The sequence below is a fragment of the Carya illinoinensis genome, chromosome 1 (genome assembly GCF_018687715.1).
Source record: "Carya illinoinensis cultivar Pawnee chromosome 1, C.illinoinensisPawnee_v1, whole genome shotgun sequence".
Taxonomy (NCBI): domain Eukaryota; kingdom Viridiplantae; phylum Streptophyta; class Magnoliopsida; order Fagales; family Juglandaceae; genus Carya; species Carya illinoinensis.
In genome coordinates, this window is record NC_056752.1 from 4,085,215 (window position 1) to 4,112,038 (window position 26,824).

Genomic DNA, 26,824 nt, shown 5'->3' on the forward strand with positions numbered 1-26,824 from the left:
AGAACCGTGTGTAATGATCAACTATGGATAAGTAATACTTAAACCCATTTCTGGACACAATAGGAGCTGGGCCCCAAACATCGGCCCATATTAATTCTAATGGCCTAACTGTGTGAATTAAACTAGAAGAAAAAGGCAGTTGCCGTGCTTTTGCAAGAGGACACTCTGGGCAAGTAAACTGTGACTTTGTGGGAAAATATGGCAAATGGTTGGAGCGCAAAACACAGGAGACCAAATCAAGAGTGGGATGACCAAGTCTTCGGTGCCATTGGCTGAGGGAAGTGCGTTCACCAAGAAGAGCTGTTGGAGATGAGGAGTGCAACGGAGGTGGAAAATGGTATAGACCATCACGGGTTGGACCGCTGATGAGGAGCTTCCCGGTTGTGTTGTCCTTGACATTGAAATGATTGGAATGAAATTCAAAAAAGCAATTATTGTCAGTGCAAAATTGAGAAACTGAGACCAAGTTTTTTGTAATAGTAGGTACATGAAGCAAACGATGTAAGTGAAAAGAAGAGGAGTTAGAAAGAAAAGAGGAGTCACCGATGTTTTCAATGGGTAGTCCATTTTCGTTGCCTACACGAATTTGGTCATGTCCTGTGTATGGTTCAGAGGATATATTTAGCTGGGAGAGGTCATGAGTGAGATGGTGAGTGGCAGCAGAATCTGGATACCAAGTTGGATCGGCCAGTGAAGTGGAAGAGGTGTAGTTTGCAGTGAATGACTGAGGTGGTTCATACTGATAAGCATGATCAAACCTATAGTGGTATTGTAAAGCTACGTGACCTGGTTTAGAACATACTTGACAGATAGAACGGTTGGTGTTTGATGGTGAGTAATTAGGGCTGCAAACGAACCGAATCGAGTCGAATTCGAGCAGGGGGTCAAGAGCTCGTTTAGCATATATATCCGCTCGAACTCGACTCGAGTTCGAAAAATATTGAAAATTTCTGATCGAGCTCGGCTCGTATAAAATAAATGATGATCGAACTCGACTCGAACTCGAATATAAAAAATATACAAGTTTATACGAGCTCGAGTAGCTCGACTCGAGCTCGGTTAAAATCTGATCTACAATTTTATTTTATTTTTGGTTGGCTGAAGCACAAATGAGATTTTTTTTTTTTTTTTTTTATAAATAAATGAGATTATTTCTTTTAATCAATTTTAACTAGATATCAATATAACATTGATTCATTGTCACTTTCCAATACATATGGCATCAAGAATGCCTAATACATTAAAGTCATTTAAAAAATTATATAATTAAACTATTAATTTAATATTATATTTTCGATTATCATTGATATAATATTAAATATGGCCAAAAAATCAAAATATGATTAGTTAAGAAAGTGTCGCAATCAATTAGAGTTGTTTATTTTTATAAAATTTTTCTATTTGACTCAATAATTCTTTTATGAGCTAAATAAATTATTATTGTAAAATAATAAAACATGTTACTTATACATAAACTTAAAATAACAACATACATTATTTTTTATATATATTACTTATACAAAGTATAAAAAATAATATACATAGCATATAAAATATATATAATAAAAGAATACATGTAAGTATATATGTAAATATATATATAAATATTACGAGTATTGTGACGAGTTCAAAACGAGTCGAATCGAGTTTATACGAATATTGTTCACGAGCCTAAACCGAATCGAGTCGGGATTATACGAGTTTTGCTCGTTTAATATTCGAACCAATATTAATGTTCACGAACAACTCATTTATTAAATGAACCGAGTTCGAGTCGAGTTTATACGAGTCGATCTCGAATTGTTCACGAGCGGCTCTGTTCATTTGCAGTTGCAGCCCTATGAGTAATTGTTTTGGAAAGTGTTTGAGGATGAATATTGAAGAGGCTGGGGGGAACGACCTCTGTAAGACCCTCTGTTTCGACCACGGCTACCACGATTTCCCCTATAATTGCTTCTTCCTCGTTGATCACAATACTGTCCAGTACTTAAATTGACCGAAGGTTGGAGAGAAAAAGAAGAGCTAATGTTGCGAGAGTTATGAGACAACCTGGTTTCATGAATAAGAAGAAGATGGTACAGTTCTTGAGGAGTGATAGGATCTAATCTGGTAGTTATTGAGGTAACAAAGAACTCATATGAAGAACCAAGACCATTAAGAAGATAAGTGATGAGTTCTTTGTTAGAGAGAGGACTCCTGGTAGCGGCAAGAGTATTGGCTAACATTCGGACTTTACTGAAGTACTCAGTAACCGATTGTTCATTTTTGGATAAGTTGGTAAGCTGAAATCTAATCTGGAATTCTCTAGCTTCAGAGAGTGAGCTAAACATAGATTCTAGAGTGAGCCATAGCTCTCTTGAGTTTTTAGGCAACATGTCCTATAATAGACTCTATAAGAGAGGAAAATAAAACACTGAGGATGAACTGATCAGTTTTCTGCCAAGAAAGGAAATCAGGATTGGTTTTGAGTGTAGTAGTAGACTCTGCAGTTGGATCGATTGGGAGATATTTGAGGGGAATGATCTGAGTTCCATCAACAAAGGAAAACAGATCTTGCCCTTTGAGGTAAGCAAAAATTTGCACTATCCATAAACGGTAATTATCCTGGTTCAACTTGAGAGTGACTACGGAGGAGAAGGAAGGAGAAGGTGGCAGCGTAGTCATGGTGGGACTGAGGGATGGATCGAGAGACTGCTAGTCAGCAGCTCTGATACCATATCAGAAGGAAGGAAGTTGAATACTTTGTATTCTGTATGAATAAAACCTCACTTGAATTAAGCAATATTATGTATGCCTTTATATAGGCATTTGGTTACAAGCAGAGTAATGGACGTAGTGCAGTACAAAGTAGTGGAGTATAGGAAAAAGAAGTCTGTTACAAGAGACAGTACTAGCTAACAAAATATACAGCTAATGATTTATTCCTGAAGATTCTAGAACTTTTGCTGAGGTGGAATGCTTTATTTTATTTATGTTAATATGCTTCCATGCGAAATTTCATCAAGCTTCAGTGTTTTTGTCTGGGGTTGCCAAGCCCTTGCCAAGATCTCGTCGTCGACCATATCCATCACTGGTAAGAATCCTCATTTCACTCTCTATTCTCAGTTTCGCACACTCAAATTCGTGCACTCACCAGATTTTTTCCTTAGCACTTATTTAAGCAAATCTCTCATCTTAGTTTTCCTCTCCCACCCTCTCTCTTTGAATTTCTAAATCTATTTTTTTTTCTCTCTTGGTGTTCATCTTTCCACAAGAAAATTCCAGTATTTGATTTTAAGTATACTGATCTCCTTTTTTTTTTCTTTTTTTCTTTTTTACTTATTTTCAACCTTGCCGATTTTTGCATAGCCATACAATATCCTCATTGTTGCAAATATTCTTGTTGCCATCAATATCTCATATTTTCTAGTGAACCAAGGTAAGCGCCTTGGCTCTCTTTTATCCCATAAAGCTTAGAAAATCCTGTTATACTCGTCGAGTATAAGTTTTGTGCTATTTTGGTAATCATGAATAAATTAGTGAATTACGTGAAACTTTGATGAGGATGTTGGATGGATTTGGAATTGTTAGGGTTGGAAGTTGTTAGAAATTTTATTGGGTTATGTTTAAATAGTAGGATCTATAATGGGGTTGTTTCTCTTGTATATACTGCTGGTCGGGTTAGTGTTGTTGGTTGTTTGAGTCATTTAAGTGGCTATTCTGTTGGGATATGACAGTATGTATAAATATATGGTAGATTGGAATGGATGAGTGATTTATTCGAACTGTTATAAGTTGCTTTTGGGAGTTAATGAGTAACTCAGAGGTTGTTTGAAGTGGGTATTGTATTTATTTGTGAATATTTGACTTTGGTAACATGTCAAGAGTAGTTGTTAACTAAGGAATAGGAATATTCATTTGACATGTAACCATAGCCGCAAGAGTTGGATTACATGATTGTTTTTTATTGACTAATTTATGTACTGATGATAGTCAATAGAATTAGTGGTGATGATTTTCGATCATTAAAATTCAATGAATATTTTCTTATTTAGGTGGTGAAACATATAGAGGTCAAACTCAAGACTAAGTTAACGCGCAGCAAAGGTTGAGAAGTGTTTTTATATTAGACTTTGCATAAAAAAAAAAAAAAAGAAAGATAAAATGAAGTTGACTTTTGAAAATATGCATGTTTGTTTTTGAAAAGAAATCTGAAAAATAACCTCAATTATTTGTTCTGGCATTACTCATGAATTTTGTATGAAAGAGAAAATACTTTTGTCATGAATGGTGTAGACATGAGCTTCTTTTGTATAATATTTCTGAATTTTGTAAAAAGAACAAAAATGAGATTCTTAAAGTTTTGTTGCGGTTAAAATGAAGATATTTTGATTTTGCTTTGTTGAATATATGAAATGATTTGAAACTACTCAGAATTCTATTCTAATATGATATGTAAACTGAAAAACTTTAGCATGAGTTTCTGATTTTGCATATGAATATGATTCGTTTCTAATAATATGTATGTTCTATTTCTGTTAAAGCTCTGCCATAGATATAATAGTGGCATACGGCTACGCCATGGGTATAATAGTGGCATATGACCCCGCCATGAGTATAATAGTAGCATACGGCCCAGCCACGAGTATAATGGTGGTTTATAACCCTACCATGAGGTGAAACATGGAATACGACCTAATCACGGGTATAATGGTGGTTTATAACCCTACAACTAGGGTGAAACATAGAATACGGCCCAGTCATGGGTATAATGGTGGTTTATAACACTAACATGGGATGAAATATAGAATACAATCCAGCCACGGGTATAATGGTGATTTATAACCCTACCACTCGATATGATACTCTGATGTAATATGAAGAGGATATTTCAGTTTATGATATGCTAAAGGAATTTTTTTGGAATAAGAAATTTTGTGAAAACTTCGCTCTGTTATTTTGTAATATGTTCTGTTTATGCATTCTGAAAACAATCGTTTCTAATTCTGTATTTTGAAAGTAAAAGTTTTGTTATGCAATCCAAAATCTGTAAATGTTATTGTTTACATATTAGTATAGTTTCGTTATTTACTAAGTTGTTGATAACTTACCCCTTATCTCTATAATATTTTCAGATAACTTTGATGATACAACTGAGAACCAGTAATAATGTATGTGGCAAGAATAGCTGAAGACAGTGGTTGAGTACCTCGGGGTACTAGTGCTATTGGTAGACATATTTACTAAGTAGTTTGATTTCAGTATGTGTAGATGATTATGAAGACTAATGTATTATTTCATTTCATTATGTTAATAGAAACATGTGGAGAGATTGATTTATTTTTATTTGGATAATTGTGTTAAGGGGTTGATGGATTGATATGTGCCGTTAGTTACATTAGAGAAATTTATGTCTAACTTTGGAGTCTTTGCAAATATATTTTAAATTTGAAAGATATAATAGAAATTGGTGAAATGTTTATCAGGTTATAAGAGATAACTTCTCAAACATATGAGAATGTGGCGTTACAAAAAATACTATTTCTTTTCAAAAATTTGTAGAGAAAATATATAGAAAAAAAGTAACATTATATATAATTTTAGGATGGATAACGAAAATTCTTTTTGGGAAAAAAAATTGAGTTTATTATTAAAAAAAAAAAAAAAAAAAAAACCTTCCAAGATCATAATAGATTCGTCTAACTTATCAAAAAAATATTGGACACGATCGGCTTATTACGGAATTAACCCCTAAAAATCCTCTTTACCACATTTATGCAGGAGTCAAATGATTAAATTTAGGACATAGACCAGGTCAAATGACAGTTTCCTTGTACAAATAGAAGTTTCAATATCTTTCGTCTTCGGCTCTTCTTCTTAGAGTCTTCAAACGTCAGTTTGATCTGTAAAACCAAACAAACTCCGGTGCCTGATTGTCTTGAGGAACCGGACACTGTTTGTCCCACCGGAGACTCGTAATTCCCCAGCTTTCTGCCTGTCCAACGGCCAGGTTGCACATCGGAGTGGCCTGATGTGATTAGGAATTCCAGCAATCACAAAGTTACTGCAGAGAAAAAGAGTGTTGTTTACAAGAATAAAACCTTAACCGCACAAAAGCACCTACCTAACCGCCCAACAGAAATTTCTCGTATCAGAAATTCCTACCTCCCCTATCTCTCTCTCTCTCTGGCCATCGCTATCAGCTGTTCTTTATTCTTCAAGCTTTCGGTTTTCTTAATGCCTGGTTTTCCTCTTTATTCTTTTTAGTGTGTGTATATATATATATATATGAATACACACATATATACACACTAGTGTCATACAAGAATCCACATTTTTCTTGTTATTGTTCTTTTTGTGTAATATATACATACTGGTGAGAGATGTATAAACTGAGAAGCACGTCAAGAGGGCGCCGAATATTCTCGGATCAAGAGGGAAACAAACGTGGGAAAAAATTTGGCAGGCTTAAGAATCCGGATAATCCGGATGATGGCTGTGATCAGGAGGAGGGCGGTGATCGCTATAATATTAGTCGTCCGAGCAGGAGCAGCAACGCTTCGGTCCAGTCGGAGAGTTCTCCGGCTCCTGACTACGACGTCACCGACCCTCTAATGGTGTTGGACAACAGTACTTCTGGTGCTTACGAGCCTTCGACGACGTCCACGTCTCCTTTAACCGAGTCCCCATGGTCATGCCACATGTGGTCTCCTCATCCTGATCATGATCAGCATAATCCTTCCTCAGATGTCTCGGGCAACGCACTTCTCGGCTCGCTGGTCCGGGAAGAAGGCCATATATACTCAATGGCAGCCGCAGGGGACTTGTTGTATACTGGGTCCGATAGCAAGAACATCCGGGTCTGGAAGAATCAACGACAGTTTTCTGGGTTCAAATCGGATAGCGGGTTGGTTAAAGCAATAGTCATTGCTGGGAAGAGGATCTTTACGGGTCATCAAGACGGGAGGATCCGAGTGTGGAAGATATCATCGAAGAATCCAAGCGTTCACAAGCGTGTAGGGACGCTTCCAACCGTGGGAGATTATCTCAAAAGCTCGATGAAACCAAAGAACTACGTGGAAGTGAGGCGTCACCGCAGCGTAGTATGGATCAAACACTATGATGCCATCTCGTGCCTTAGCTTGAGCGAAGATAGATCTCTACTCTATTCAGCTTCTTGGGACAAGACTTTCAAAGTCTGGCGAATCTCAGACTCCAAGTGCTTGGAATCAATCAATGCTCATGACGACGCCGTGAATACCTTGGTAGCGGGTTTTGACGGCTTAGTGTTCACTGGCTCTGCCGATGGTACCATCAAGGTTTGGCGCAGAGAGGTACAAGGGAAGGGAACGAAGCATTTCTTTTCACAAACGTTGTTGAAGCAAGAGTGCGCGGTGACAGCATTGGTTGTTGATCCTGAAGGCACCTTAGTTTACAGCGGCTCATCGGACGGGCTTGTTAACTACTGGGAGCGCGAGAACTCTCTTTCGCACGGCGGGGTATTGAAAGGCCATAAACTGGCAGTTTTGTGCTTAGCCACGGCTGGGAAGCTTGTATTAAGCGGATCAGCAGACATGGGGATATGTGTGTGGAAGAGAACGACGAGATTGGAGGGATCAGAGCACACATGCTTGTCGGTGTTGACGGGTCATACCGGGCCGGTCAAGTGTTTGGTCGTGGGAAAGGATCACAAATCAACGGCCAAGGAGCAGCAGCGGTGGATTTTGTACAGTGGCAGTTTGGACGAGTCCGTGAAGGTGTGGAAGGTTTCGGAGGAAGGGCCAATAACCATGGAACAGAATATTGATAATCAAGTACGGCACAACGGTACTCCGGTGCTCCCTTTGAAGTCAGCCCCAAGCTTCTCCAACCGCGCATGATGGTATTTGAAGTACGTACGTGTAAAGTACCTACTGTGTGAATTTGATATCCGATATTGTCCCCATGCAATGCATGCATGCTGTCACATAAGACTGGCTTAGCTAGCAGCTTCACAATATATTTGATTCGTTTTTTTTTTTGTTTCCTTTGTTCAGAAACGTAATTAAAAAGAAAGATCGGAGGATTTGGCTGGGTCGTTCGATCTGTGAATAATATAATTAATTATATATTCTCACTATATATATATATATATGAAAGGAAATCGACTAATGTCCAATTTGGATTCTCTAACTCATTTCAACTTATTTCAATTTATTTAATCTAATTATTACAATTTTTTTAAATTTCAACACAAAATATAATAAACAATTCAACCATTTCAAATTCTAACACAATAATAATATTAAAAAATAATATTCTAACAATATTTTATTTAACTTTTAACTTTTATCTCAACTCAACTCAACTCAATTCAGCTTAACAATATCAAAATGCAGCCTAAATATTGGAATCTACTGCATGATTGTGTTGATCATCATAATGAGGCTGATTAAAGCCTTATATGTCAAATTCATTAATGATTTAAAGCAATGGCGGAATTAGGAATTTACTCTAGGAGGGTCAAATAAAACTAGAATAATATACATAAAATATTTTTTGTTCTACTTTTATACAATTTTTTTTACGATATATAATAATTTGATAGAAAGATTTATAATAAAAATAAAATACATTTAATACAACTTATATATTAAAAAAGTATTTGATATGTCAAGAATAATATATCATTGAAATAATATAAAGACATTCATATAAATATATTAAACAAAATAAGTATAGAGTGTCCAAAATTCTAACTTGCGTTCTTTTAAACAAACAAAATTATCAAGTATTGAATCTAAATTAAAATTCTTAGTTATATCTCTTTCAATATAAATAATGGAAAGATGTTAGAAATATTACTAGTTATAGTTATATTTTTTTTAAATTTTATTTATAATAAAAATATGTATTTTATTTTATATGAGATGTGTTTTATTTATTTCGTTTTTATATTAGATTAAATTTTATAGAGCGGCCAAAATAATTTTTAGATGAGGGACAATACATGATAAATTAATATTATTTTATTAAATCAAGAAAATTAATATATATATATTTTTCAAATTTCTAGAAGGCCATGGCTCCTTGTCCCAACGTGACTTCGTCATTGGTTTAAAGCTATAAATAAAATTAAATGAGATAAAATATTTTTTAAATCTAAATAAAATCTTAATTACTTAACCCTTTATGTTCTAAGTCATGAGTACTGATCCATTGCTGATATTATATTTGTTAGTAAGGAGCTAGAAAAACAAGACGAATAATTTGTTGCTGAGATATATCTTCAAGAAGAAGCTGCAAGCATGCCTTTGAAAATTTGGAAGAATAATTAGTACTGCAGTTCACCTTGTCCTTTTGTACCAAAAAGTGCGGATAAAAACCTAAAACGACGACTTTCTGATACTTGCCTGGTGTGAAACGAATCAAAGTTTTGAAGTTTCTACCACACGAAAGTACCAGTCTTCCAGCTTGCCGGTAAAATCAAGGAAATAAAAGTCTTCATGATCAGCATGCGTTTTGGTAAGCCATGCTTTTCGGCTTGAATGAGAAAGATTCATGATGTATTTTATAATTAATTTTTTTAATATAATGTATTATATCATATCATATGTTAATTTTTAAGTTTATTATTATCAAAAATTAATTAAAGCATTTTTCGAAGAATCAATTAGAATAAGGCTTTTCTCCATGCATGCATCTCTCATAATTATCGATGATCTACATCCAATTAAGTTTTTTAGTGCTTTGAAATATTGTGGTAGGTTGAAAGTATAAACTTTCATGTTTCGCTGGTCATGAATATCGATCGCATCTTTTGACCGGTCAGATTTTTAGCATTCTGCTTTTTCTGCCGCCATGGTGACTTCATGCACTGAAAATGAGTTTTAACTCCACTGATATGTGTGTATATATATATATATATAATTTCAACAATTGAATTAATTATCATTATAAGAAAACTTGATTTTTACTTTTTCATTTTTCACGACAATTCAAGTTTTAGCATTTTCATCGTTTTAATTTTTGGTGAGTAAAAACTCGTTAATAAAAACTAACTTTCACAGTGAAAGTATGTAAGAAATATAATGAAAACAATTCTGAATGCTCGATCTAGTTCACAAGACTCTCTTTTATATATAGTGATTGTATACATGGAAAATACAAGGAAATGTAATCTGCAAATCAATTGCCTAAAATTATCGACATGATACAAGGATGATCATTGCGCTGACTGCTCCTAAGTATAAGGGTCAAAGTTTTCATAGCTGTTGGCATATTGTTATCCCTTAGAATCAGGGACAATTGTATATGTAGATATTTTCTTAACAAACTCAACGGGGAGAGAACCACATTAAGTTTGTCTTGCATGAGTGAAAATTTGGCTAAGACGGTAGGCTTCGTAAGAACGTCAGCGGGTTAATCACGGCTTGAGATAAAACGAACTTCAAGTGACTTTTGTTGTACCTTTTTCCGAATAAAGTAGTAATCAATTTCCACATGTTTGGTGCGGGCATGGAAAACGGGGTTCACCGTGAGATAAGTGGCCCATATGTTATCACACCAAACAACGAGTCTTGAGGAAAGAAAAACACAAGGGAAAGAAAAACACAAGCTCACGCAATAGGGACTGAAGCCAAAGTGACTCAGTTGTGGCATGAGCAACGACTCTGTATTCTACTTCCGTATTGGAGCATGCAACAGTTGGTTGCTTTTTGGAATTCCAGGAAATCAAGTTGGGGTCGAAATAGATGCAATAGTCAGACATATAGCGGCGATCATCGGAGCAGCCAGCCCAATCAGCTTCACAATAAATGGAGAGCTGAGTGGATGCGTCTAGTCGAATGTGTAGACCAAAGTCGATGGAGAATTTCTGATAGCAGAGTATGCGCTTCACAACCGACCAGTGAATTTCAATTGGTTTGTGCATGAACTAACAAACTTTATTGACGGCATAAGAGATGTCTGGCCAAGTCAAGGATAAATATTGTAAAGCGCCAACGACGCTACGATACTGTGAGGGATCATCACAAGAAGCACAATCAAACAGAGAGAGTTGTTGCGAGGATGACATCGGATATAACACGGGCTTTGCTTCTATCATATTTGTGCGCTTGAGAATTTTATAGATATATTATCTTTGGGAGAGAAAAAGACCAAAAGAGGTACTAGAGGCTTCAATACCCAAGAAAAAGCTTATGACACCTAAATCCTTTACGCCAAACTCATGACTAAGATCCTGGATAAGATGAGAGATAGCTTGTGAACTGGAGCCTATGACCACAATATCATCCATGTAGATTAGGAGAAACAACTGAACTGAGCCTGTTGTATAGATGAAAAGAGACGAGTCTGAACTTGAATTGATGAAGCCCAAGGTAAGAATATAATTACTGAGTCTTGAATACTAGGGATGGGGTGCCTGCTTCAAACCGTAAAGAGCTTTATGAAGCTTGCAGACGTGCGTCGGGAAGTTGGGGTCCGCATAGCCGATGGGTTGGTGCATGTAAACCTCTTCAGCTAAGAAACCGTGAAGAAAGGCATTTTGGACGTCAATTTGATGGATTTCCCAGTTGTGAGATACGGCAATGCTAAGAACTAGATGGATTGTCGTAGGCTTGACAACCGGACTGAAAGTGTCATCAAAATCAATACCTTGTTGTTGATGGTATTCTTTAGCTACTAATCAGGCCTTGCGTCTGTCAAGAGTGCCGTCAAACGTCTTCTTAGTTTTAAGAACCCACATGGAGCCAACAACATTCAATTTTGGATGAGCAGGAACTAACGACTGGGTGCCTTTTTCATTAGTGCAGAAAACTCAGCATCCATTACAGACCTCCATTCAGCATATTTGCTTATCTCAATATAACTGGAATGAGCTTTAGGCATAGAACACATAGTGAGTAAAGCTTTGGGTAGAGAGTAACGGATTGTACCATCAGTGAAGGATTTTGGCTTGATAATGTGATTCTGTGATCAAGTCCTCATTTGGTGAGGATGAGCCGCGGGAGCTTCAATTGCAATAGCAAGAGCAAGAGAATCATGAGATGATGATGGTGAGGAACAAAGAGTTGGTGAAGAGGGAGAATTAGAGGGTGACATAGTAGGCAAGTCAGAGAGGGCAGGTGGAGAGGCCATAGGAGCCGACATCGTGGCATCATCTAGGAAGAGAGTTGGCGAAGTGGCTGTATGGGGGCTTGACTGGAAGTTAATGGAAAAAAGCAAGAGAATAGTGTCTGGTTGAGATGAATTGGGTGGAGGAGAGACATGTGTTGTTTGAGAGAAAGGGAATACATGTTCATCAAAGACCACGTGTTGAGACACTATTATTTTGCCTGTGGATGGGTCGAGACATTTGTATCCTCAATGCATATTGCTGAGACCTAGAAACACACATTGCTTCAAACGGAAATCAAGGTGATTAAGATTAAAGGGTTGAAGAAAGGGGTAGCATGCACAGTCGAAAACACTCGTAAGGGAAAAATTAGGATCACGACCAAATAATTTTTGGAGAGGTGTCGTATTAAAAGAAGTTATGGGAAGTCGATTAATGAGATATATGGCCATTAAAAAGGCATGATCCTATAATGAAAGAGGAACCAAACTATGAGAAAAAAGTGACAAACCAGTTTTCACAACATGACAGTATTTTCATTCGACGGAGCCGTTTTGTTGAGACGGTGTTTTCCTCGTTGACAGCTGGAACTAATGCCAAGAGCTTTATTTGTTGAAATTGGAAGGGAGAACTGAGAAATGAGGCGCCGAAAAGTTTGGTATGATGAATGTCCCATTCGAGAGTGCCACATTTCAAGAGGAACACATTGACAAGTAAAGGATTGTAGTTGAGTAGAAGAAGAGACAACGAAAGGGAAAGGAGATAGACCATCTTTAGTTTTGTCACGCAATAGTATTCTCTCGGTGGTTTCATCCTTCACTAAAAAATAAGAGGAGTGAAACTCAATAAAGACATGATTATCATTAGCAAATTGACTAACAGAAATAAGGTTCTTCTGAATGTGAGGAACATGTAAAAGATGTGGTAAATAAAATTTGTGGGAAGGAGCATGCAAGTTGCAGGATCCAATGTTGTGTATGTGTAAACTTGCACCATCGCCAACTTATATCTGGTCAATGTTTGTTTAAGGCTCAGAGTGAATATTGAAAATTTGAAATTCACTAGTGAGATGATTGGTAGATTCGGTGTTAGGATACCAATTTGCATCAGGAGTGGACTGTTGAACAGTTAAGTAGGCCACCATGTTGGGTCTGATCAAAGCGATGGTAACATTGAATGGTTGTATGGCCGGTTTTACCACAGACTTGACAAAGTGTTCGAGAAGATGATTGTTGACCAGGTCTGCCTTTTCCACGTCCATTTCGATCTCGTCCTAAAAAATTGTTGTGTTGATAAGATTGCTATGGAGGACATTGAGGAGAAGAATATGGTTGTTGTGAACAAAAAGATTGTTGGTGAGAAGAATGTTTGCCTCCTCAAGGCCAAGAGCCTTCAGATCGTGTAGCAGTGTTGATGGAACCAATAGCTGCTTCAAGAGCAAGGTTGTGTTGTTCCAAGCGCAACTCAAAATTGAGGAGATGATTGAATAAATCTTCTCTACGCATTGGATTGGACCGAGTAACGATAGCAATGACAATTGCATTATAGGTGGAGTCGAGCCCACCAAGTAGATAGGACTTAAATTCATGAGGCACCAATGGCTCACCAATAGCGGCTAAAGTGTCTAGATGAGTCTTGATCTTTTGAAAATAATTAGAGATGGATTGATTTTCTTTCTTCATGACAGATAGTAGTTGTCTAGTTTGCATGGCACGAGCACATGAATGAGAGGAGAAAATAGTCTCCAAAGCGATCCAAACTTCTCTAGAGGTGGAGATTCCCACCATTTGAGCCAGAATATTTTCAGACAAAGAGGAGACTAGTGTGCTTAGCACCACTTGATCTTGATCAAACTAGACAGGGTAAGTGGGGTTGGGGATTTCCAAAGGAGCAGTATCAGACGTTGCTGCTGCATGGTTGGTTATATGAGTGGGTGGCTGGGTTATGGAACCATCAACAAAGCCGAAAAGCCTTTGCCAATGTAAGTATGGTTCTATTTGAGCTTTCCACAAGAGATAATTGTCTTTAGTAAGTTTAATGGTAACAGTGATGTGGACACTAGCGGGAATCACTGGAGTGGAAGCCATTGGAAAAAAATAAAAGAGACAAAGGTCGTGTTAAAGCTCTGACACCATGTAAGAAATATAATGAAAACAATTCTAGATGCCTGATCTAGTTCACAAGACTCACATTTATATATACTGATTGTATACAAGGTAAATACAAGGAAATGTAAACTGCAAATCAATTGCCTAAAAGGATAACCGTTGCACTGATACAAGGATACAAGGATGACCTTTGCACTGACTGCTCCTTAGTATAATGGTCAAAGTTTCCATAGTTGTTGGCAGATTATTATCCCTTAGAATCAGGGACAATTGTATATGTAGATATTTTCTTAACAAAGCAAATTATCGCTGTTGTGTTTGGTTCTCTCCTATATGGAAGATGGCCCATGTGGGACGATTATACCCACATGGAGAGAGAATTTAGGCCCAATTTAATTAGATTTTAAACCTAAGTGCAGTTGTTATTAGGGAATGGGGATAACAAATGAAAAACATGAGAGTGATATTGGGAGAGGAAAAGACACAAGCCAAAACAAAGGAACTCGTCTAGCTTTAATTATACTCTTTAATTGGAGTTGTATGTGGTTTGACTGAGCTGAGATTTTGTAGGCACGTTCACAACTCCAGAGTTTACAATCTGAACAATGGATATTAGATTTGGAGTAGTATTCCTGGTGTAGAGGCCGGTTGTGAATAGTAACACATTTTGGTGAGGTATCTCATAATCATATTGTTTGGTTGCTAATAAAGTGAGTCTTGGGATTATTGTCGACTGTATACCTCTAATTTTATTTAGAGAACAATTACATACCCATTATTTGTTGATAGTGGATATTTGGGTGGACTACGGTTCCATAGTTTTTCCTCCAACACTAAATAGGTTTTCTTCATAAAAATTGCTTGTCTCTATGTATTCTATTTAATTACTTTTTAACATGTTCATACAAAGTGAGAGAAAATTATTTATGCTGTTAATTAGTGATTGATTTGGTTATTCCAAATCAATAACTGATTTCTTTCAACAACCACAAATATGTTAATATGAACAAATTCTCAACTTATGATACAAGAGTATACATTTTTTTATAGTACTATATATTTATGTCTAGAATGATATATAACTGTTATAACAAATATTTATTTATTTATTTTTAATATTTATTTCCTTTAATATATAATTACCAACAATCACAAAAGCATAATTGTTATATATAACATGATTAACACACTTCTCTAAGAGAAACATATTATTTGTATAAAAATAATAGACGTTAAAACATGAGATAAAAATGAATTGATGTATGAGGAATAATGGAAAGAATATAATTACCAAAAAACAAAAAGATGAATGCTAGCTAGCTAGCAAGCAAGCAAACGAACTTATGATCTAATGCTCACCATCATGAAATTGGTACTGGAATAATTAGAATTATTTTCTTCTTTTCTATAAAAGGGTAATTAGAATCCTATGCAATTTTATGATTTAATGGTGTAGGGAGGTTTGGATAATGAGTTGAGATTAGATAAGTTGAGATGAAAATTAAAAGTTTAAAATTGAATAAAAGATTATTTTTTATTTTTAAATTTGAAAAAATTGAATTGTTTAATATATTCTGTTTGAAAATTTGATAAAATTATAATTATTAGATGAGTTAAAATTCTCAGATATAATAGTTTTAGTACTAGATTGAATACTTACAATATTTTAGAATACATGTGAATAATAATTAAATAGTTTGTAAATAATAATAAAATTGTTTGAGTTAAAATATTTTATTAGATTTTTATAAATAAAAAAGAAAAAATTGAATAAAAATATTAAAAAGTTAAAAAATTGACTTAATATAATTTTGTAATATTAATTTTGTTTTAAAATTTAAAAAAATTTTATTATTTTTTTATATTTTGTTTAAAATTTTAGAAAAATTTTAATAATGAGAAGAAAAAAAAATATTTAAAATTAAAAAATATTTTATATTAAAAAAAGTTTTAAAAATAAATATCTAAAAATATTTAAAAATACTCGAGATATTTCCTGATACGTGACAGTGGAATCCTAGTAATTCCTGACCAACCTACACTAACACTAGCCACAGTCACGAGTTTCACGAGAAAAAAGTGTAGCCAGCAGCCGTACTTTATAGCCCACAAAGTGACAAAATTCTCATTGCCGTTTTACGAATTGGTCCCCCCACGGGCCCACATAACCATCCAGTCCCCACCAAGCCCATAATCCCTACTATTCTTTTTCCCTATATATTCATTTTAAAAAAACAAATACTTAATTATTGAAGCTGTAATGCTAATTTGGATAATAAAATAATAATACCAAACCTGCTCATTATTCTCTGAATCTTTAAAATAAATAAAAACTTAAGAAAAACTTGCACTTTATGCTTTTTAGTCTATATACTTAATTCATTAAAGATATATTAAAAAACTTACGAATTAAAATACAAATTAATATGCTATATGACTTGACAATGTACTTTAGATTATAAATTTTTTTTTAATTATAAAATAGATATAATATATTATAATTTGTATTTTTTTTAATAAGATCTTTGTATAGAACTCCCACATTCAATTCTTTAAATACCAAAATATGAAAAATGAAGTAATGATTAATAAATAGTAACTTTAATTCATTTTAATAATAAAAAATAAAAAATAATATTTACAGTTTCAAGATGTACAATTTATATACATTTCTTTTGAAAAGAAATAGATAAATATGGAATGGTGTCTAATTTCTATATATTTTTGTTTAAAAAAAAGTAAATAAATCTAGAATTTACATAAAAAATCTCATTTTTAATAGTTGATTGATAATTACGCAAAACTTGCGTTCACATTCATGTGACTAAAAATATTTTTTAACTCAACAGTTTTTTACACATAAATTTATAATATTTTAATTTTTTATAAATCTTATATTTAAATTTATCGTAACGTCTAAACACATCTAAACTTATTTTAATAAGATTTTATAAAATTTATTTCACCATTTTAATTTACTATTATTTATAAAAAATTTAAAACATCTTAATTTAACTCAATATCTAAATAGGATATTAAAAGAATATCAAGCATTATTGATAATTACGGATAATTACGGATAAAGATAAGTACCGAAAATATAGCTGAATCTCCGTAGAGAATGCTCTTTTTAACTTTACAAGAGTTCACTTTCACAAAATTTGAATTCAGAATTTAAATGAGGATTTTAGCATTCATTCACGCCACAATGATGAGCATGTTTTTCCGTCGTTGAATGGGGGTCCCAACCCCACCCCCACCCCCACCTTATCTACCTTTAGTCCAACAAAACCAAACACATTAAAATAGAAAAAAGGGTAAATATATGATTCCCACTCCGAACACGGTCGCTGTTCTCCGATGCTGTCTTTTTCCTCCCTCACGCTTTCCCAATACACACATTTTCCTTCACCCACCAAACCAAACACATTTTACAAACAGAACTCTCTGGCTTTGGATTTCCCCAATATTTTCCTCCGCCTCCTCCTCATTCTTCTCCCGATTCCTTTTCTCTTCTTCCACTCCTCCAACCAGGTATGCAAAATCATATTCCAACCCTTTCCTTTACTATTTCCATTTCTCTTTGCTTCCAAGCAAAGTTCAATTCCACACACTTTTTCAGTTCTTACAGTTAACGTTCTTTCTCCTTTTTTCTATTATCTACACGATTAACCCGAAAATTAGGGCTACTTTCCAAGTAACAAGGGGTTTGAGGAACTCTTTCTTTGCTTTTCAATTTGGAGCTCAAGAAAGATAGGCTTAGAGCTCCGTGTTTTAATCGGTGAGGATTGGAATTCGGGTTTGTGTTGAAATTCGGATTAAGTTTGTTTAGACTATGTTAGCGGCGGTGCCTCCGGTTGAAACTTCGGACGCCGTGAATGGTGCCGAGTACTCGTTTGCGGTGGAATACAGTGGCCCGCCCGTAACGTACGATCTCCCCCGGGCCGTTCCAATCAACGTTGAGCGAATTCCCGTGGCGGCCGTGGTCGCCCAGGTCTCCTTGTCGGATAAACTGTCCCTGCCCGTTGTACAGCCACTCTTAGCTCCCGATCCTCGGAGCAAAAAGTTCTCCAAAGAGCTAATAACGTTAGGTTCTGATTCTGCTACTGTGGTTTCCCCGACTTCCGTGATTGCGTTCGACCGAGATAATGAAAGTGTTCGTCAGTGCAAAGATCTAGAGTTAGTTTCTGAAGCAACTGTGTCTCCTACTTCTGTGATTGCCTTTGAGGAGAGAGATACGGGAAATGAAGGTTGTGTTGTGTCGGGTGAGTTTACTAGCTCAGGCGTGTTAGAATATTCGAATGGGCATTATGGGTCCGGTGATTTGTCTGATGTAGCTAACAGCTCGAGGGCATTGGGGTTTTCGTCCATCAGCCATGAGCTTTCCCACGAGTTATTAGGTGGAGCTGGGAGCTCAAGCACGATAGAGTTTTCTGATATTTTGGATAAGTCACAAGGAAGCTCATTGAGGGTTTCTAATGGTCGGAAGGAGAGTTTAGACATAAATAATGATTTGAATCAAGCAGATTGGGTGTCAAATGAATCAGTTTTGAGTTTTGATTACCCATCATCTCGAATTTCTTCTATTAAGGCTGTGGACTGCAATAATGAATCGAATTATGATGTTAAGCGAACCCCAGTTGTAACTTTCCGTGATGTTGAGTCCGATGGTGCTTTTGATGAGGAATGTACTCAGGATGAGCCTGAGAATATGCCTGCGAAGAGAGTGCCACGAACGAAAGGGAAGAAAGGATCATGCTATCGGTGCTTTAAGGGAAACAGGTTCACCGAAAAGGAGGTTTGCATTGTTTGTGATGCAAAATATTGTAGTAATTGTGTGCTTCGAGCTATGGGATCAATGCCGGAAGGTAGGAAATGCGTTACCTGCATTGGATTCCCGATTGACGAGTCAAAACGAGAAAATTTGGGGAAGTGCTCTCGGATGCTTAAGCGGCTGCTTAATGACTTGGAGGTTCGACAGATCATGAGGAGTGAGAAGAAGTGTGAAGCAAATCAACTACCACCGCAGCATGTTTGTGTGAACGGACAACCTCTTTCACATGAGGAGCTGGTATTATTGCAGACCTGCGCAAACCCACCAAAGAAGCTCAAACCAGGGAACTATTGGTATGATAAAGTATCTGGTCTATGGGGAAAGGTGAATTGATATACTTTGCAAATTTTTTTCTGTTATTTAAGTTTGTTGCATAATTATGGAATTTGATCTTTCTGTTGAATTTAACAGGAAGGACAGAAGCCTTCAAAGATTATTAGTCCCCACTTGAATGTTGGAGGTTCCATCAGGCAAGATGCTAGCAACGGAAACACGCAAGTTTTTATAAATGGTCGGGAGATTACTAAAGTAGAGCTTCGCATGTTACAGGTTGAGTTTCTATACATTCAAAAGTATGTTCAGAACTGGTTGACATGCGGGGATAGTTAAGATCTGTTTGTTGAATATTGCAGTTGGCAGGAGTTCAGTGTGCTGGGAACCCGCACTTTTGGTTGAATGATGATGGGTCATACCAAGAAGAGGGACAGAAGAATACAAGAGGGTATATTTGGGGCAAGGTACTGTTTCTTCGTGAATATTTGTTTCTGCCTCTCTTTATCCAATTTACATTGCCATATTCATAAAATTTTCATGTTACTTTTCAGCCTGGAACAAAGCTTGTTTGTACTCTCTTGTCCCTGCCCGTTCCTTCTAAATTCTCGAATTCTTGTGGAGAACAAGTAAGCAGTCTGGTTAATAAAACTGTCCCTGACTACTTTGAGCAGAGAATACTTCAGAAGCTTCTCTTAGTTGGATATAATGGATCTGGTGCAAGTACTATATTTAAGCAGGTAAATAACCCAGTGCAATTATGTGCCTAATCCTATGCTGGTCACTGCCTTTTTTTTCTTTTTTCTTTTTTTTTTTTTTTTTTGGGGGGGGGGGGGGGGGGGGGGGGGGGGGGGGGTGTTTTGAATTCCATACCTCCATTTTGGAGGCTAGGGGTTATGCCAATTAGGCCACGGCATGCTGGGTACTGCCTTATTTACAAGGCAGTTATCAAATCTGACCATATAAATGCCATATAGCTCCAGGCATTTTGTATCCCCTTCTCTTAGAGGACTTCCATTTTTTTACTATAGAAAGAGATCTTAGCATATCAATAAATCAAATTTATCAAATAGAATTGATGTGAAAGAAAGTTTTGCAAGGGGTCTAACATTTAAGAGTGATATCATCATTCTATTTTCTCGATGGTATGTTGTAATCAGATGTAGTTGGCAGATCGTAATCATGATAACTTTTGGGAAGCGTATTTGTGGTTCATAAGTCTCTCTCTAGTGGAGCGTTTAAATTCCTTTTTATCCTGCTGCTGCTAGAAGAACCCTGCTGCTTCTAGAAGAACTCATGTGACATTGTTTGACGTTATCATGTAATGTGATATCTTTAAGTATTACCGCAAATTTTCTTATTAACGTGCTTGGAGGTTATGAGATTCGAATTTGGGAGCTTGGTGCTTTTTTGCTTTGATGTACGAGTCTTTTTTCTGGATTTAGCTACACAAACTGTAACTTTGCACTTTATGAATTTGAAACCTAAAAACAGAGGATCTACCCTGGATAAAGTCAAATGGTGGAGAAGGATATATGTAATTGGCCCCAAGTACTTGGGATTTTAGATTCTATTCCACTTTCATTTATTCTATAGAGGGACTACTTTTGTCATGAAGAGCTAATGTGCTGTAGCTGAAAAGGCACTTCCTCACCTGTTAGAAAGGTTGCAGAGTGAGGTTGTCGGTCAAAGGTCAATTGGGTGTATTGCTAACATTAATAAAAGATGCTTTCAAAAGTCATGTTCCAATTCATACATTATTTCTCAAATAGCTTATTTTTGGTTTTTTATGCATGTTCAGACCAAGATTCTTTATAAAGATGTTCCTTTTTCTGAGGAAGAGCGGGAAAGTATGAAGTTGAAGATTCAGAGCAATGTATATAGATATCTTGGTATACTCCTTGAGGGGCGTGAGCGTTTTGAAGAAGAAGGGCTCATTGAGTTGAAAAAAAAGCCTTCCTCTAGTAAAATTGGCTCCTCAGGTATGAGTTCAAGTCAAGTCTGCCAGTGTCCCTTCTTATTTTTAGCTTGTACATGCATATGTCATGAATATTACATGGTTTTCTCGTTTGTGGGTATAAGGACTCGTAATAAGGTTAAGTTACTCTATTTGAAGTATTTTCCCTCTTTTTCCCCTTTCTTAAATGTTGCTTTAGATGGGGACTAAGGGCATGTTTGGGAAAGTATCCTCATTTCATCTCATCTCAAAATTTCTGATAATTTTCTTTCCAAACATACCAAGAAACAAACACTTTTTAATTTCAAATTTTCAACCTTTTCATCTAATTATTACCTAATCATTATAACTTTTCTAAACTTTCAAACAAAACACAAAACTTAGTATTATTTTTTCAAATTTCAAAACAAAAATAATATTAAAAAATAATATTCTAGCAATATTTTAACTTTATAATATTTTTATTTAACATTTTCTCTCTTTTTCCAAAACCCAATAAAACATCTTTACTCAAACCATTTCACCACTATTCACAAATCATTTCACTACTGTTTACAAAATTCTTATCTCATCTCATTTCTCAAGCATCCCCTAAGTCTTCAAGATACTATTTTTTTTTTTTTTATAATGTAGAACCTCAGCAAGGCAGGGTCTTTTGGACCTACCCCTGGGGTATAAATCACAAATACACAATCCCAATCCTACCTACTAGCATCATGTATCAGGTAATCCAAGGAGAATCCTAGTGCATAATCGAATCCTGGATGTCCAAGTCTCAGTTCATCCCAAGTCTGCCCTTTATCCAATAGGTTGTACCATGACAGGATCAAGGTGCTAATTAATCTGTCACATGTAGATCTATCAACATATCTCTAAATTTAGAGGATGCTACATTATATGTAATGTTAATCACTGTTTCTTTGTATGGTATTTTGAATGTTGTACAAAATTCAAAAACTTGACATTGAACAGTAGCATTTTTTTAGAATTATGATTATCATGCTTCGTATTCTGATTCCTTTTATTCTTCTCGGATGGTAAAAGTCTCGTTGCTTTAAGTTCTAATTGTTGGTACTTGGTGTGGAAAGTGGGTTTATGGAAATAAACATAAGTTTGACTTAACTAACAACTCATGGTGTATATTGCACCTTTAATTTTTGTTTCCTGGGATTGCCTAGTTCTAACATCTATGCATGTGTTTGTTTAGAAGATATTGATGCTAATTTATATGAGAACTTAACTAACATTGCAGGATTAGGTATGCTGCTTGGCATTTAGTGTAAATGTCTGATAGGCTTGTTGCTTTATCAAGTGTACTAACTGGATGATGGTCACTGATCTGCAACTTTCTACAAAATTAGCTACTTCAGGACCTTACAGACATTGATACATTGCCAAATTAGCTTCAGTAGATTATAGGCATGGATACCTTGTATAATGCAAGTTTCTGAAACTGGTATCTGTTTGACAACAGGGAACGGGGTTAACAATGATGACAAAACTATTTATTCTGTTGGCCCAAGGCTGAAAAATTTCTCTGATTGGCTTCTCAAAACTATGGTGTCGGGAAATTTGGAAGCTATCTTTCCAGCTGCTACTCGGGAATATGCACCATTGGTGGAGGAGTTATGGAATGATTCAGCCATTCGGGCCACATACACTCGGAGAACTGAATTGGAAATGCTACCAACTGTTGCTAGTTATTTCTTAGAGCGGGTAAGATCATGTTGCATGTTCCTCTGCTGGGTTAAATTTGTATAATTGTGAAAACTTTTGTTTAACGGTTATGCTCAGTCATAAATTCCCATACAATGCGAAGGTTTTTGGGTGCACTCTTTCTACTAGGAAAAAGCGATACCGTTTAGTAGAGAGGTTGTTGATTATAAACACTAGCAATTAGCATTGGCTCGAGATCCAGGTAATTGAAGGGTTGCAAGATGGTTTCTATAGTATACATCTGTTTCTGAGCCTAACCGAGCTTAGCAAGGTGTTGCTTAATCTCAACTCATTTTCCAACATGGACCATCGGACCATCGGCTTCTTTGGGCCTTGTCATGAGGCTGATTGAGCTATTACTGACTAAGGTTTAAATTGATAATGGTTACCACCTTTGTTTAAAAGTCTTCCATGAAGTTGTCCAGCAATCTCAATGAGGATCATTGTTGTACTGATTCATGTACTGATTCATCATTCCTTAAACAAATATTTTGCTTGTAACTTATTTTTTTCCCATGGTACCTACAAAAAGCTATTGACAATTTTTCTAATGTTACTTTTTTCTATTTAGGCCACTGCCATATTGAGAACAGACTATGAACCGTCAAATTTGGATATCCTGTCTGCTGAGGGTGTTACTTCATCAAATGGGCTTGCTTGCGTTGACTTCTCATTTTCCCCATCAGCAGCTGATGATAACATTGATGCTGTCGATCAGCATGATTCTTTACTCAGGTAGGCCTGTAGGTGCCGATGTTCATTGCGGATCAATTGCATGTTTGTTGGATAAATGCCTTATTTCTTTGGTGCCTCAAAGTTGAGCAACTCAGATAATGATTTTTCCCTAATCAAACTTGAGTTCACATCACTAATTGGTAGATATCATATACTGATATGGAGCAAACGCAATATCAATCCTGTTTAATCCAATCTGTTTTATGCAGCATAATGGAAAGTTTGACCTTTCAACACCCTAATCAATGATAAAATTAGTGTGGATATTATTTGTGTGCATTCTATGGATGACATATCCAACGATCCCGGTCTGGTTCTGTAATCAGACCCATAGGCTATTAGGCTATTATACATGTATAGCTGTCCTTAGCTTGTGCTTTTGACAGGATGTACATGTGTAAGATGATGTATTATCTATCATATGCATGGTCCCTTAAAGTTCTATATAGAAGGCACAAAGTTATTGCGCTTTACATTCAATTTTTTCCTTACATGAGTATTTTGTTCATTTTTTCCCCAAAATGATAAATTCTTCTTTTATCATCGCGATATAGAGGGATAGATACCAGCCAGAGGCTTGGGAGCTTATTAGAGTACCAGCCATTCTTCTTTTGTTTGTGATCCTTAACATTCTTGTGGTTGTTTCTCAGGTACCAGCTTATTAGAGTACCAGCCAGAGGCTTGGGAGAAAACTGCAAGTGGCTAGAGATGTTTGAAGATGTTGGCATGGCCATTTTCTGTGTTGCCCTTAGTGACTATGACCAGTTTTCTTTTGATGGGAGTGGTTCTATCACTAACAATATGATGCAGAGCAGAAAATTATTTGAAAGTATTGTGAATCATCCAACCTTTGGTCAGATGGACTTCCTTTTGATACTAAATAAATTTGACCTATTTGAGGAAAAGATAGAACGGGTACCATTGACCGAGTGTGAATGGTTTGATGATTTTCACCCGCTGATAAGTCGTCATCACTCCAACAGCAACAGCAACAGCATCAATAATAGCCCTTCGCTGGGTCTGCTGGCATTCCACTATATTGCAGTGAAGTTCAAGAGACTTTATTCTTCCCTCACCGGACGGAAGTTGTATGTTTCTCTGGTGAAGGGATTGGAGCGTGATAGTGTTGATGCAGCTCTTAAATATGCAAGGGAGATTCTGAAATGGGACGAAGAGAGAGCCAACTTCAGCTTGAGTGAGCATTCAATTTATAGCACAGAGGCGAGCTCCTTCTCTCCTTGATGCCTAGAACAGAAAAGGCTTGTAAATGGGTCATCTTTCATCAGAGAATTTTACTTTTTCGCCTGTGCACGCATAGCTGTGAGTAAAACTGGACAAGAGAAGATTGTTTCCTTGCAGGGGCTATTGCTGCTGCCTGCTTGAGATTGACATGAACATATCAGTAACGTGAGTTTGATTTTCTTGCGGCAATAATGCATACTTTAGACGTGCTGGCTCATTGCTACACAAGTTTGCATGATTGAATGTTGGAATATTTCCCCGTCATTATATTGTAAAGCGATCCTTTGATGATATGTTGTATTTTTGTACCATGCTGCTTATGCAGTTGTCCCATCCTTGAACATGGTTCGAAAATATTCATTTTGTAATAGAGTAGATGAAATGTATTAGATGTATGTATCATTGTAGCCAAACCCTACGATCGTTTTTCTTTATATATATATATATATATATATATGATATCGTGGTTGTACAGAATCAACACAATTTCTTTGCTGCATACAACATATATGCTTCCTGACAAGGAAATTCGAGGCCAGTTCTATTAGGGGATGTTTGGATAGTAAATTGAGATGGGATGGAAATTGAATAAAATATTATTAGAATAATATTTTTTAATATTATTTTTATTTTGAGATTTGAAAAAGTTGAATTGTTTACTGTATTTTGTTTGAAAGTTTAGAAAAATTGTAATAATTTGATGAGATGAAAGACTAATATCTGACTTCCATTTGTACATGAGATGATTCTATACTGAGCTACACCCTCCGAAGATGTAGCTGGAGAAATTCTCCAAACCTTTTTTACCATATATATTTTGTGTAACCTTAAACATATAAAAAAAAATAAAAATTTTATGTGCAGTCACTTTTGTGGACTCCTTTGTACACTCCAATGATATGATTGGTTGTGTATTAAAAAAAAATTAATTCAGTCAATCATATCAGTGGAGTACATAGAAAATACGTAAAAGTGACTGTATGTAGCATTACTCGTATATTTATATAAATGAAATGATAAAACGATATATTTAGAGACGTAATTTTAGTTGAGGCCCAGATAGCTTAATGCGTACGTCAAAATCACGACCCTTGATTACGGCCCTCGGTTACATCCAAAACGGACGCTGGCTGCCCGCTGTTTTTCATTCTGCCATTTTCGGTGTCAAATCCATCCTTCAACTTGAAGTTCTGTTTTGGGTGATTAATAATTATCTTATGTCAAGCAAATGAATCCTTACTAAATCCAAAAGGGAAACCCCCTCCCCCAAAACACTGAAACAGAAGTACGGCACCCGAATGGCTTTATTGCAAAACACAGCCTACAGAAAATAAAACCATACAAAAAAACACAACAGATGATGGAACAACAACAACGATTATGCAGTGTATACCAGCAGCAGCAGCAGCAACCACACAAAATCCAGCAAAATGCCTCACATCGCATGCAGTATATATATATATATATATATATCACAATCAGTTGGCACAAACCAAAAATGCAGACAAAACATGTAGTCATCCATCCATCCACAGTCGTTGAAAACAAGAGTCCAACTTGCAACTAAGCCCTTCAATTTACACTTCTGGAGTACACGAAACAATTCCCCAAGTAAAATCCAACTTGTCGCTATAATATGTGCACGCTCTTTTTGGGTGTATTAATAGTTGAATACCGCCTCGGCACATTGGTTGCAAACGCTGGGGCCGGGATGTTTGGTAACAATTCTCCATTATTCTCATTTCTTTTCTAAAGATCACTTAAATACAAAAACCTTTAAATTAATTATTATAATTTCTTTTAATTAATAAAAAATAATTAAATTTTTTAAAATTTTAAAATAAAAATTATATTATAATAATATAATATTTTTATTTAAAATTTTC

The 26,824-nt window shown here is 35.9% G+C and overlaps 2 protein-coding genes across 3 annotated transcripts; both read left to right on the forward strand.

The window, feature by feature from the left end:
• Nucleotides 1–5,805: 5,805 nt before the first annotated feature.
• Nucleotides 5,806–8,000, forward strand: LOC122306527 (protein JINGUBANG-like). Its single transcript, XM_043118955.1, has one exon. It carries the CDS (start codon nucleotides 6,363–6,365, stop codon nucleotides 7,857–7,859), a length of 1,497 nt encoding a protein of 498 aa, XP_042974889.1. The 5' UTR covers nucleotides 5,806–6,362; the 3' UTR covers nucleotides 7,860–8,000.
• Nucleotides 8,001–17,510: 9,510 nt separating this feature from the next.
• LOC122306532 (extra-large guanine nucleotide-binding protein 1) lies at nucleotides 17,511–25,351 on the forward strand. Of its 2 annotated transcripts, XM_043118963.1 has the most exons (9): nucleotides 17,511–17,718; nucleotides 17,869–19,342; nucleotides 19,430–19,567; nucleotides 19,651–19,755; nucleotides 19,843–20,028; nucleotides 21,090–21,270; nucleotides 22,720–22,961; nucleotides 23,533–23,696; nucleotides 24,347–25,351. In XM_043118963.1, exons 2-9 carry the CDS (start codon nucleotides 18,020–18,022, stop codon nucleotides 24,936–24,938), a joined length of 2,931 nt encoding a protein of 976 aa, XP_042974897.1. In that variant the 5' UTR covers nucleotides 17,511–17,718; nucleotides 17,869–18,019; the 3' UTR covers nucleotides 24,939–25,351. The 2 variants fall into 2 exon arrangements, with proteins under 2 accessions (XP_042974897.1, XP_042974893.1); XM_043118959.1 differs by having other exon boundaries at nucleotides 17,511–19,342.
• Nucleotides 25,352–26,824: the final 1,473 nt, after the last annotated feature.